A 12,500-nucleotide genomic window follows, 5' to 3' on the forward strand; every position below is an offset into this window, starting at 1 on the left:
GCCCCGGCTTCGCCTTCGCCTCGGGTCCCTGCCGAGTCGCCCCAGGGGGGCGGGGTGGACACGCTGTTGCTCCACCTTTGGAACTCTCTAGTCTCCCGGTTCCGTACCGATCTTGGGGGGGGGGGTGCCGTTCTTGACCCCGGTCTTGGGCTCTGATCAGTGCCCTCTCCTCGCCGCCCGCCCGCCCCTCCCGGGTCGTCGCCTTCTTTGGGGGCCGGGGAGCCCTAGATGGAGACCTGGAGGGGCGCGGAGCCCCGGGTGTCGCCGGCGGCCCCTGTGTCCGCGGGGTCGTGTTCACCCCGTCGAGGCCCCGCTGACCTCCTGGGCGCCCGGGGTTGTCCCAGGAGCGAGCAGTCTGGCCCCACCTCCGATCGCCTCATTCTAGGGCCGAGAGGGGCTCTGCCGTGGGGGCAGCCTGGTTTTCGGGACCCCAGAGCAAAGCGCCCGAGCCGAGGAACGCGGGCTGGAGGGGGAGGAGGGGCCCGCTGGCCTGGGTTGGTAAAACTTGGAGCTGACAAGAGCCGTCTGAGAAGTTGCAGACCCGGCCCCCTGGCGATGGTAAATGCCCACCCTCTGACCCCGGAGCCTCGGGGCTCTCCCCGGAGCCCCCCCCCCGCAGGCTGGGGGAGGGGGGCCTCTGGGCCAAATGGACCTCGGAGCCCAGGCCTGGTCCCCCTCCCCCGCCCACCTCTTTCACTTTCATTGTTTTCGTCCCAGAGGGAAGCGGGAAGCTGGAGAAAAATCAGCTCCGCCCCAAGGAGTAAGGCTTCGGGGCAGAGGTCAGGAGCCGGGCAGGCAGGCTCCCCGAAGCGGGAACCAGGGTCCCTGGAAAGGGTCGATCCAGCAGTCCCCAGCCCCCCCCCACGAGGGTAACCTAGCACACCCCGAGCTTCTCCCAGACCTCCACGGCAAAAGAAGAAAACCAGAAAGGAAAAAAACAACTCCGCTTTACTGAGTCACACCCAGCTGTAAACATGTCACCGTGGGAGCCCCGTCCCCCACCCCCAGGCCATACAGTCTTCGAGGAAATGACACGGGGTAGGTGCCAAGCAGGGCGGCGGGCGGGTGAATGCAGCAGGCTCTGCGGTTCGGGGAGGGTGGAAGGGGAGGAGAGGGACTCGCCACCCAGGCCAGGTGGCTGTCGAGGCCTCTTCCTGAAGGCCTCCAGGACACGGCCTAGCCTCCACCCTGCTCCTCCCTCGGCTGCACTGGGGGTGACTGCCCTGAAGTGGCCCAGCCCCACGCCTGGCCAAAGGCCCATCCAGCCCAGCCTGTTTCCAGGTCAGGCTGGGGCCTGGGGGGACAGGTGAGAGTCCAGCTCCTCAGTATCCAGCTCTAGGTCTGGGTAGCTCCTCAGGGCAGCACGGGGCTCCTTCCCCAGAACATGGGTCCCCCCGTGGCCATCCGACTGGAATGTGGCAGTGAGGTGGGCGAGGAGGGCATTCATCTTGTAGTCGTCCCTCCGGCTGCCCAAGGGCCATCCCCACTACACAGCGGTCTCCTGGTCCTCTCGCTGGATCATCTGGTAGTGCTGCCGGTTCTCCAGGTAGGCTGCCAACTCTGTGTCCTGAGCCTTCTCCGCCCGCTGCCGGGGGGTGTCACCCTGACAAGAATGGGGGCATGCTAAGGGTACAGGGCTAGAAGCCTAGGGCCCGGACTGGCTGACAGGCAGGAGCTCTCCTCCACGTGGCCTGGGAGGGAGGGGCAGCCTCCAGGGCCATCAGTGCCCCCTCTGCAGGCTCAGATTCCTCAGGGTCTCAACTGCAAATCCCCAAGGGCAGCCTCCCCAGCCCCCAAGTTTGGAAAAGCTGCCCACCTGCTGGTCTGTCTTCATGAGGGAGGCCCCTGCTTCCACGATGTAGTGGCAGATGGTGCGCTGGCCCAGGGCTGCTGCCTGGTGTAGACAGGTCTCCCCACTGTGGGGCAGGGATGGCTGTGGGTCCACTGTGCCCTTTGGCGGGCTCATCCCAACAGCCATAAGAAAGGGCAGGGGAAAGGGGCGGCCCAGAGGGCCACAGGCTGGCTAGGTAGGGGTCAAGGGTTCTGGCTGACCAAATTGGAAGGATGGCTTCTACAGACTTTTGTCTCCCCCTCCCCCTACTCACTTCTCCTCCACCGCATCAAGGATCTCCTGGGGCGCTACAGGAGGAAAGGGAGGGAAGGCGGGTGGTCAGAGGCATGGCAGCCTCCCCTCCCCCCTGGCCCCAGGAGCATGGCTTACCATGGTCCAGCAGGTAGCGGACCACCTCCTTGCTGCCAGTGCTGACTGCATGGTGCAGGAGGGTGCGGCTCTGCTGATCCCGGTGCATGAGATCGCCTCCTGCTCGGTGCAGCTCCTGAAGCTGAGGGAATGAGGTAGAGCAGCGCTGACCTCCAGGGCTTAACCCTCATCTTCCCTTCCCTGTTCCCATACAGGTGTAGGGCACAGGCATGTACACTGGTACAGGCTCACACAGACCATTCCCTAGGTGCCTCTGGGGGCTCTTGGAGTGTCTAGGAGGCCCCAAGAAGCGCCACCCTGGGAGCCATGGAACAGTGCCAATCAAGCATGACATCTCTGGTTCTCCTAAGACTTGGCCTTTTCTATTTTTTTTTGGTCGGTCGTGGGGCTTGAACTCTGGGCCTGGGCACTGTCCCTCAGCTCTTCAGCTCAAGGCGAGCGTTCTACCACTTGAGCTACAGTGCCACTTCCGGTTTTCTGGTGGTTTATTGGAGATAGGAGTCTCACAGTCTTTCCTGCCCGGGCTGGCTTTGAACCGTGATCCTCAGATCTCAGCCTCCTGAGTAGCTAGGATTACAGGCGTGAGCCACCAGCGCCCGGCAGACTTGGCCTTTTCTAAACACCAGAAACAAGTGGCCTGAGTGAGGAGGTCCCCGCTAGAAGACAACTACTGTGGCCTGGGCAGATGGGACAAGGCAGGAGCTGCCAATGAGAGCCACAGAGGGCCAGATGAGGACAGGTGACAGTGTGGGGGCACATCAGCCCAGAGGCTCCATTCCCCAGGGCAGGGGGCTGCAGGGGTCCGCTGAGCCTGAAGCTAGTACCTTGCAGAAGTCATTCCTCTTGGCAGCTTCAATCAACTCCTCACCTGCACAGAACACACCTGCCAGTTACACTAAGGTCAAAGATGTAGGCTGGTGTCGAATGTCTGAGTGTGTCATGTGCAGGCACACGTGCGGGGGGCTGAGCTTGTATAAGGTGCCCATGGGCTCTCCCCCTCCCCGCAGTGAGCCGAGGGGGGGCCCAAGGGGAAGAAGCCTCACCTTGAGGGGGCACAGCATCCCCTTGCAGTGACCTGCAAACAGAGCAGGATGCGATGTGACCCCGGCCAGCCAGGCCTAGCGGGCCACCCTCCCCACCCCAAGTGGCAGCTTTTGCTCTTTCAGTGGATTGAGGGCCTGCGAAATGAAATGTCAAGCAGGGTTCCAGGCAATGGGGACAAGACAGAGAGGCCTTGCCCTCACGGAGCTTGCATTCTGGTGCAGGGACACAAATCAACAAGTTAGGAATCACAAGGCGTTCAGTGAGGTGGCGTGACTGAGCCATCAAGGAGATGGCACCTTCGCACAGCATCCTGGGAAGGACTCTGAGGGGTAGAGTCGAGCTCAAGCAGGTGTGCTGGAAGGGAACCCAGGCTGGACTGGGAGCACAGGAAAGGCTGCCAGAGAGGGCCCTGGACTGAAGGGAAGATGGGCCACAGTGGGGAGACTGGGCGAGGATGACTGGGATGGGGCTGGAGCCCCATGAGGTAGAAGGGCAGAGTGGGGGCGCACAGGGCCATTGAGGCAACTATTGGCAGGGGGGGGGCCGGGGGTGAGGCAAGCTGCGGGGCGAAGGCTAGGTATGCGGTAGAGGACGGCTGGCTAGGTGGAGGGGTGGCACGTAGCCACCCAGGCAGGATGGGCAGCTAGCTGATGGACACTTACTGCTCCCTGGAGCTCATGGAGAGGCTGTAGCTGAAGTCAGGAATTAGGCACCAGCTAGCAAGCGGATGGGATTGATAGCCCTGTAGTAGAAAACTGGGCAGTGGGACTCACCGAGGTGTAGGGGAGCACGGGGAGGCAGGGAGAGGAGAGGTGGGGGTTGGGAGGTCAGGCCGGGCCGATGCCCCCAGCAGCTCAGGGTCCAGGATATAGATCTCATCCTGTGCGATCTCAGTCACATAGTTGAGGTGCTCCTGTGGGTGGGGAGGTTAGGGCTCAGACCTTCTAGACCCCTGATGGTGGGGGCTGAGGGCAGCAGGGCCCATAGATCTAGGGAAGCCAGTCCCACCACCACCTCCTTTCCATTCTACTGGCCAAGAACAGCAATTCCCAATGCCAAACCCTGACGCAGGTAACCCAGCCCCAGCTACTTCCTCCCATTCCCTCACATGCTTCCAGGCCTCCTACAGTCCCCAGCAAGCCCGTTCTGGGGATGCCACGTGCACTGGGCATCGGGAGACCTGTGGCCCCGGCAAGAGGAAGTACATGGGCCGCGAGGCCTGGGCAGGCGCACTGAGAAGCTACGGAGGCTTCCTTTCTGCAGAGGTAGGGGTGTGGAGTGAGGAAGCAGCTTCCCATGGAGGCCTGCAGCTCACCTGCGCCCGGTCAATCCTGTAGAAGCGGCTGGCAGTGGTGGCTATGGAAGAAATGATTGGGTGAGGACGGGGGAGACCAAGGAGACCCCTGCTGCCCATTGGGCTCCCCCATGGAAAGGGTAAGGAGATCCCCGGCCTGCCCACAGCTCATCCTCCAGAGCATACTAACCATCCAGGAAACACCACTTGGGGGACAATTTCTGGCATGTTGGGGATTTGGCTCCAGCACCATCGGGCTCCTGTTGAGAGACACAAAGGTGAGAGTGAGGGGGGGCTGGGCAGGAAGGAAGGGGGCTTCCAGCAGCGGCACCCACCTCCTCCCTCCCCGTCACTCACCTGCTGGAGCCTGTCGATGTGAGCGCGGCAGAGCTCTAGGTCGCTGTCTCCAGGAACCACCACAGTGCCCAGAGGCACAGCTGGAGGAAAGAGGCCCATCAGCAGCCGGCAGGGGGTGAGCAGCTCCTCGTCCACCCCGTCCCCAGCACTGCTGCCACTCACAGGCCTCCTTGAGCTGCTCCTTGTCATAATGCAGGGCCTCGTAATCATGCATGCTGACCCTGCTCACCTGGATCCGCAGCTGCTCAGGAACCGGCTGCTGGCTGTGGGCAGGGCCAATGAGAAGGAACTCTGCAAGAGCCCTGCCCAGACCATTACTCCCTAGCCGGCCAGCCACACCATGTGCAGCCTCCCTCCCCAAGCCCTGGGGCAGAGGGACTGTTACTCCTTAACTTCCTTTCATGTAGTGACCTTGCATATGCTGGGCCAGTGCGCTAGCACTGAGCTCCCCACTCCTGCCCGTTCGCCCCATCTTACAAGTGGGAAAACCATGGTTCAGAGAGGGGCAGTGTGGCCTCGGTGCCCGTGGCTTGTGGAAGCAAGGTGGACGTACTCGCTGTGCAGGGGAGCGGTGCTCCGGCGCTTTGCCTTCTGCACCATGGTGGCCTGGTTGCGCAAGGCGATGCGGATGCGTGAGGCTGTGAGCTTGCAAGGCTCGCCGTCCACCTGCACGGGAATGGCCTTGGCCGTGGTGAGCAGAACCTCTCGGCACTGTGTCAGTCGCTCGCCATGCCCGCCCACCTGCAGTGCTGCCTGTGGAAAGAGGCAGCTCAGATCAGGGGTGGGGTGGAGGGGTCTGCTTCTTCCAGAGACTCTGGACAGAGAGCAAAGGAAGGAGGGACCCCCAGAGCAAAGATGTGAAGAGTGGAGGGGAAAGGAGGCGAGGGGAAGGAACAGAGACGAGGAAGGTGACTCCCCAGTCGGGGGGGCACAGAGGTGACCTCCCGCAGCGCCCTCACAGGCTAAGTCACCCTTAAAGAGTGGAAAGGGCAGCCCCGAACCAGAGGAGGGCCATGAGGTGAGCTCCTTGACCTTGGTGACCCCTTCTAGCTTTGGGCCAGGCCCCCGGCCCCTGAGCACAGGGCCCGCACACTCACTAGAGACGTCATGGTGAAGCCGATGACCTCGAGGTAGCCGTCGTCATGCCGCTGGGGCTCAAAGTCATGGTGCTCCCCAGGGTGGCCCCAGGGCATGGTGCCCGCACAGTACCTGCGGGGAGGGCATGGAGAGCCTCAGCATGGAGCCGTGGGATGGGCCAGGGGGCCACCACAGCCTGACTCCCTCACCTGGGGATATTCAGGAAAACGATGCACTGGGGCTTCAGGTCCTGGATCTTGGGGGTCAGGTCCATCCCATCACACTGGAGGCAGGAACAGGGAAGTATTGGGGGACAGACACACACTTGTCCAGGCGTCTTTCCTGCCCCGCTGCACCCACCCATCTGTCAGTTCAGCCCTGCTCACCACCACCCGGATGTGCTTGGCCAAGTCCTTGGAACTGCCCATTAGGAAGTCAGAGAAGGCTGTCTGTGGGAGACAGAAGGGGTGAGGGTCACCAGCTAGTGACGGGATCTTCTCTCGCCACTATGTGGCAGAGTGGAGATGGGCGCAGGGAGAGGTATGGGTAGACCCGACTCACCCCCGCATAGAACATCTTGTTCCGAAAGCGACTGTTGAATTTCTCTGGGTTGGCCTCTGAGTGAAGACAAGAAATGGGGGTCAGTCAACCTGCTGATGTGTCTGGGCCTGGGGTGGAGGGTGGAGAGGGAGGCTAGGAATGAGGAGGATCAAGATACGGCCTTTCTAGGGACCACCCACCTCGAGACTCATGAAACTCCAGGGTGACATGTGCATCAAAGCCCAGGCTGAAGTAGTTGTTGAAGACATCCAGTGGTAGCTGGGAGGAGAAGGGACACGTGTGAGCACCGCGCATCCCAGACATCTTCCTCTCCTGGGCCAGCTCAGTGGCCATGTGCACTCACTTGCTTTGAGAGTCTTTCTTTTTTCCTCAGATTTCAGTCTCCTGAGTTGCTAGGATTATAGGCTCGAACCACTGGCACCTGGCATTTTAGTACCTTTCTACCCCGTGAACAATGTGCCAAAGCTCTTCCCCAGGCCCAGAGCATCACCAGGCAGGCCCTGCTGCGCTGCCTTCGGAGTGAATGCTGGAGCCCTCCAGTGCTGCAGCTGCGTGCCTGTACTGCAGGAGCAGTGGGACCCCGAGTATCTGCTATTTAGAACACTACCTCACACACAGTATGTGAGTCTTCAACACATGTCGTCAGGTGGCTCAACAAAAATCGATCTTGTCATTTTTGTCTCTGGAGCACTGGAGGAGACTTGCCTAAGTTCCCAGAACCAGCGAGTGGGAGTGCAGGCCCAGCCCAGGTACCCTAGGTGTCCAGACACCTGGGCTCCCCATCTGGCCTTGGCTGACCCACCCGGTCAGTAGCGCCCTCATCTCGCTCCTCAGGCCCTGCCTCAGGGTTGGGCTCAGCGCGAAGGTCCCAGCGGTCCAGCTGCACCACATTCCCTTCCTCTACATGGGAGAGGATCTTGGACACTGGTTCATCTGTATAGCCCTGGTGGGAGGAAGCCAAGACTGAGCTCTTCCAGTGCTGAGAGACCCCCGCCACACCCTGCTCTGCTTCAACCCCCACCCCACGTGTGCTTACCCCACCCCAGTTGAGGGTACGTGCCAGGTCATTGCCAGTACCCAGAGGCAGGATGGCAACAGGGGGCGGTGGTTTTAAGCGCAGCTGGTCCAGAGTGGAGAGAATCCAGCCAACCTGGAGCAAGTGGGGCAGACAGAAGGGGACAGTCAGGCCAGGCAGGGGCCCATTGTGGGAAGCACAAGCTCAGCCCTGGCTTTGGGAGAACCTACCGTGCCATCGCCCCCACATGCCAGGATCCGCAGGTTGTGTACTTTGCGGTACATTTCCAGCCTGGGCCGGGGAAAGACAGGAATGGGGACATGTGTTGTGCTCAGAACCAGGCAAGCCCCTGCTGTCTGCTGCAGAACTTTAGCAAGTACTTACGCCTCCTTGGGCCCTCCCTGGCTCAGATCAAAGACTTGTCGGGGATTGAGATACCAGAGGAAGGACTGGATGATCTTAGCGCCCTGTAGGGGATGAGGAGGCAGTGGGTGGGTAGAGGCAAAGCAGGGACAAGTTCAAGGAGAAGGATGTGGCTATGGGAACCAAACCCAGTGAGGGGTGAGGAGTGGAGATGGAAAAGAACTTTCTCAGGACATGTGAGAAAGATGAAGCAGAGGCCTGACATGGGCCCTGGGAACCACGGCCAGCTCCTAGTGGGAGAGCAGCTTACCTGGTTGCCCCCACTCTTGGGGTTTACAAACACCAGCAGGGGCTTCATGAGGGGGGATGGTGTGGGCCTGATGATAAAGGGTCTCCAGCGGCCTTCCTTGAAGACAGAGAGAGCTGTAAGGCTGCTTCCTATCCTAGAGACCCCTCCCGCCCCTGCCACCCTGCCCACCATAGCAGGTCTCTGGATGATACTCCAAGCATTTTTTTGGCCAGTCCTGGGGCTTGAACTCAGGGCCTGGGCACGGACCCTGAGCTTCTTTGATTTAAGGCTAGCATTCTATGAATTGAACCACAGTGCCAGCTTTTTCCGTTTTGTATCAATTGAACCACAGTGCCAGTTCTTCTGTTCTGAGGAATCGAACCCAGGGCTTCATGCATACTAGGCAAGCACTCTACCACTAAGCCAGCCACATTCCCAGTCCTGGATGACAATATACACCCCATTGCACACACTAGTTCAGTCAGACATTATGGCGCCAAGGTCCAAACTGACCTGTCTCATGGCTGAGCTGGCAGCTTAGGCCCTAGAACCTCTAGATTCTGAGAAACACATTCCCTTTTCCTATTCCCATTTCCTCCTTCCTGGCTCCAGGACTAACCTCAGGCCCTTTCTTGCTGGATTTCCTCTTGAAGGAAGTTCTCTTTTTCTTCTTGCTGGCCTTGAGGGTGTTCTGCAAGGGAGGCAGAAGCATTGGTAACAAGAGGCAGAGGCATTGGTAACAAGATGGGCAGGCTGATGTGGCTGGAAGGCCCCTGCAGGGGGAAGGAGATGGTTGCTGAGGGTGCAGAAAGGACTCACCTGGGGCCTCCGGGCTCGGAGAATCCAAGTGGGTGGAATGACCACAGCTGCATGGACCCCCAAGGAGCAGGGCTCCTCGATTTGCTGCAGCATGAAGCAGGACACCTTGCTGTGGTACTGGAGAACAGTGACGGGTAAGGCTGAGCTGGGCCAGGCTAAGACCTGGGGACCCGTCCTAGCATAGTGCAGCACAGGCCCAACAGGGGTGGGCATGGGGTAGCACTCACCGCTTGCTTGCACCAGGAGCAGCTGATGGCCACGATCTCCTTGCTGTGAAAAGCAAACTTCTGCTGGAAGCCCTGAGGGTGGACAGGGTAGCTGCGGCATTGGGTGGCCTAGACCCCTCCCTGCTTTTGCTGCCTACCTTTCTTCACCCAGGGGAAACAAGCACATTAAAAAAAAACCCAAACAACCCACAATCCAGGATATAAAATCAGCTCTGGTCAATGAGAGGTGAGTGACACAGCAGGCCAGTCCTTAGGAGGAGGGATCTACCCTTCCTCATCCTGTGGCTTGGAGCAGACATGATGGAGGGAGCCGTCTTGGACTATGGGGAGCAGTACAGGACCATGGCAGGAGTGGAGCCACAAGCTAGCAGCCTGGATCACTCTGCAACATCATGGAGCAGAGCCAGCAGACTAGTCCCTGACAGCCTTCTCCCAACTGCTCTATGGAGTGGAGACAGACTGTCTGGTTTAGGCTACTGTTATTTTGGATTCTGTTTCATAAAGCCAAAGTTATATGCTAATAACTCCATAGTGCATTGGATTAGAACCTATTTGCATTTCTAACTTCTGTAATAATAAGATTATATTTTACATATTCTTCAGATTTACTGAACTCTGTTTACAAAAGTCACAATTACATTACATGTGTTTCCACTGTTCAAATAGCTCATAGCCCAGAATATACGTCCATTCTCCTACTTACGATGAGTGGGTGGTGGGGGGATGTGGGTTCTGAAGGCAGGGGTGCTTAGCTAGGGGCCAGCAGTCAGCCGAGCTTAACCACAAAGCAGTGGGTGCCCACATAGTCAGAGGAGCAACTCTTGCCTGACTCAAGGTTTCCCTCTTGGGGCTGGGAAGGTGGCTCAGTGGTAGAGCGCTTGCCTTGCATGCATGAGGCCCTGGGTTCGATTCCTCAGCACCGCATAAGCAAAAAGAAAAAAAAAGCCAGAAGTGTGCTGTGGCTCAAGTGGTAGAGCACTAGCCTGGAGCTGAAGAGCTGAGGGACAGCGCCCAGGCCGAGTTAAGGCCCCACGACTGGACCCCCCCTAAAAAAGGTTTCCCTCTTTCCTGACCCCCACACCTGGCCAGGACCCTGAAAATACTGTGCTGCCTCCTTATTGTACCCTTGCATTCCTTCCTTGCTTGTTCACTCCCAAACTGTGAGGATCTACTGTGTGCTGAACACACAGTAAGTGAAAGAATGAATGCTCACACTTTTTTTTTTGTCAGTTGTGGAGCCTGAACTCTGGGCCTGGGCGCTGTCCCTCAGCTCTTCAACTGTAGATTATCACTCTACCACTTGAGCCTCAGCCCTACTTCTGGCTTTTTCTGCTTATGTGCTGAGGAATCAAACTGAGGTCCTCATGCATGCAAGGCAAGCGCTCTACCACTGAGCCACCTTCCCAGCCCCAATGTTCACACTTTTGAGGGTTGTACTTACTGAGGGAGACAGAGAACAAACAATTGAGCAAAACAACTCAACTGAGCTGGGCGCTGGTGGCTCATGCCTGCAATCCTAGCTACTTAGGAGGCTGAGATATGAGGATCACAGTTCAAAGCCATCTCAGGCAGGAAAGTCCGAGAGACTTATCTCTAATTAACCACCAGAAAACTGGAAGTGGCACTGTGACTCAAGTGGTAGAGCGCTCACCTTGAGCTGAAGAGCTCAGGGACAGCGCCCAGGCCCAGAGTTCAAGCACTATGACCAACAAACAAACCCAGCTGAACTGGGTTGTTCTGGGGAAGACAGTCTGTACAGTCTACCCTCAAGTCACACTGTCCTTAGGAGGGCAGGAACCTACTATCCAGCTTAGCACTTGGCATGAAAAAGTGAATTAACATTTGTCAAACAAATGAATGAAAAGTCTACATGGTCCTCAAGAGGTCCCCACAAGTCCCCAGCAGGTCCTACTGCACAAGTAAAAATCTTCCTCCATGCCTTCCTGCTCAGCCCAGACACTGAGACTGATCTGACTTGGTGCCACAGCTGGGCTGAGAGCTTGTCGGGGGACTAACTCTGGGGCTGTGGTCAGTGGTCTGCGGGACTCATAGAAGGTAGCCAGGACGCTTGGGCAGAGACCTTACCTTTCCACAGTGCCGACACTTGCCATCCTGACGTCGCCTATGTACCCAGTGGTGTCTGACGAAGGTTGGCTGGGGAGGAGAGAACTGTCACTAAAGCCAGCAAGGGGTGTGGATGGGCACAGCCCAGGCTGGGCCCACACCTAGCAGGAGAGCTAGGCCCCAGGAAGCTCTCCAGAGTCAGGTGTGTGATGTGGGTTGGGAGGCTCAAGTTGCACACAGTACCCCACCCTCTGCGCATGGCCAGAAAACCTCTCCTCTGGGAGACCTGATCTGTCTATGGAGCTGAGCCCCCTGGTGGCATGTTGCAGGCACTGCAGAGATCCCAAGAACTCGGGGCCTCCCTGACTAGAATCACCCAAGTGCTTACCTCCCGCACGTTCCTGGAACCAGACTCACGGAAGGATGGCTTACAGCGGAAATTTATCTGTGAGACATTACAAAATATTAGCAATTCCTTTTGGATAGGGTCACCCAAGTCATCTCACAAGCAGAGAGACATGGTCTCGTCCACCGACTAGAAGGAATTAATCTTTCCTTCTTGTGCCTAAGACCCCAGGATGGAGAGGTTTGGGGACCACAATTTGCTCATTCTATGTCTCCTTGCCCTCTGGCATTCTCAGCCCACTTGAGGGCAGGAACCCATTTCTGCCTGACCCTTGGAGACGTGTAACTAGTGTGCCGAACACAGGGTCCTTTTCTCCTTTCTCAACTAATCCTGCTTCAGCCTCAACAGAACCGTAGGAAAGCCTTACTCTACAATTCAGACTGTGGAAAGCAGCCCGTGCTAGTCTTATTCATGCCATTTCTAATCTTGCAGACTCTGCCACATCCTGGTCTACCCTTCCATGCCAGCCCCCCTGTCCCGTTGTGTTCGGACACGGCTCCAGCAGATAGGCTGTAGATCAATGTCGGGGTGTGTGTGTGTGTGTGTGTATGTGTGTGTGTGTGAAGGTTTCTGCATAGGTGGTACGTAAGGGACAGAGCTGGGCTTTGAAGGACACAAGACTGGCCAAATCACAGCTGAGCAACAAAGCATCAGAAATTCAGTGGCCTCGCCGGGCGCTGGTGGCTCACGCCTGTAATCCTAGCTACTCAGGAGGCTGAGATCTGAGGATCGTGGTTCAAAGCCAGCCCGGGCAGGAGAGACC

At 58.2% G+C, this 12,500-nt stretch overlaps 2 protein-coding genes across 3 annotated transcripts in view; both read right to left on the reverse strand.

Annotated features, from left to right (window-relative positions):
* Nucleotides 1-904, reverse strand: part of Mdk (midkine (neurite growth-promoting factor 2)) — a 2,994-nt gene extending 2,090 nt beyond the window's left edge. Inside the window, exon 1 of one of the 2 annotated variants that reach the window (XM_013029996.1) lies at nt 884-904. The gene's annotated coding sequence lies outside the window, so the exon portion shown is untranslated. Of the gene's footprint in view, nt 1-236; nt 306-883 lie in introns of those variants that run through there. The other variant, XM_013029995.1, reaches the window with a different exon arrangement.
* Nucleotides 905-929: 25 nt separating this feature from the next.
* The window catches only part of Dgkz (diacylglycerol kinase, zeta), a 14,408-nt gene continuing 2,837 nt past the window's right edge, over nt 930-12,500 (reverse strand). Inside the window, exons 2-28 of the mRNA XM_013029965.1 lie at nt 11,720-11,776; nt 11,353-11,421; nt 9,268-9,339; nt 9,041-9,157; nt 8,841-8,912; nt 8,243-8,338; nt 7,954-8,036; nt 7,800-7,860; nt 7,591-7,704; nt 7,357-7,497; nt 6,734-6,812; nt 6,555-6,610; nt 6,380-6,442; nt 6,203-6,276; nt 6,014-6,125; nt 5,470-5,669; nt 5,079-5,179; nt 4,917-4,996; nt 4,750-4,819; nt 4,581-4,621; nt 4,039-4,178; nt 3,265-3,296; nt 3,046-3,089; nt 2,222-2,342; nt 2,106-2,139; nt 1,817-1,916; nt 930-1,603 (exon numbers count right to left, since the gene is read on the reverse strand). Of these exons, the coding sequence (XP_012885419.1) occupies nt 1,487-1,603; nt 1,817-1,916; nt 2,106-2,139; nt 2,222-2,342; nt 3,046-3,089; nt 3,265-3,296; nt 4,039-4,178; nt 4,581-4,621; nt 4,750-4,819; nt 4,917-4,996; nt 5,079-5,179; nt 5,470-5,669; nt 6,014-6,125; nt 6,203-6,276; nt 6,380-6,442; nt 6,555-6,610; nt 6,734-6,812; nt 7,357-7,497; nt 7,591-7,704; nt 7,800-7,860; nt 7,954-8,036; nt 8,243-8,338; nt 8,841-8,912; nt 9,041-9,157; nt 9,268-9,339; nt 11,353-11,421; nt 11,720-11,776 (2,346 nt within the window). The 3' untranslated portion in view covers nt 930-1,486. The remainder of the gene's footprint in view (nt 1,604-1,816; nt 1,917-2,105; nt 2,140-2,221; nt 2,343-3,045; nt 3,090-3,264; nt 3,297-4,038; nt 4,179-4,580; nt 4,622-4,749; nt 4,820-4,916; nt 4,997-5,078; nt 5,180-5,469; nt 5,670-6,013; nt 6,126-6,202; nt 6,277-6,379; nt 6,443-6,554; nt 6,611-6,733; nt 6,813-7,356; nt 7,498-7,590; nt 7,705-7,799; nt 7,861-7,953; nt 8,037-8,242; nt 8,339-8,840; nt 8,913-9,040; nt 9,158-9,267; nt 9,340-11,352; nt 11,422-11,719; nt 11,777-12,500) is intronic.

Source organism: Dipodomys ordii, unplaced genomic scaffold (genome assembly GCF_000151885.1).
Source record: "Dipodomys ordii isolate 6190 unplaced genomic scaffold, Dord_2.0 Scaffold125, whole genome shotgun sequence".
NCBI classification, from domain to species: Eukaryota; Metazoa; Chordata; class Mammalia; order Rodentia; family Heteromyidae; genus Dipodomys; species Dipodomys ordii.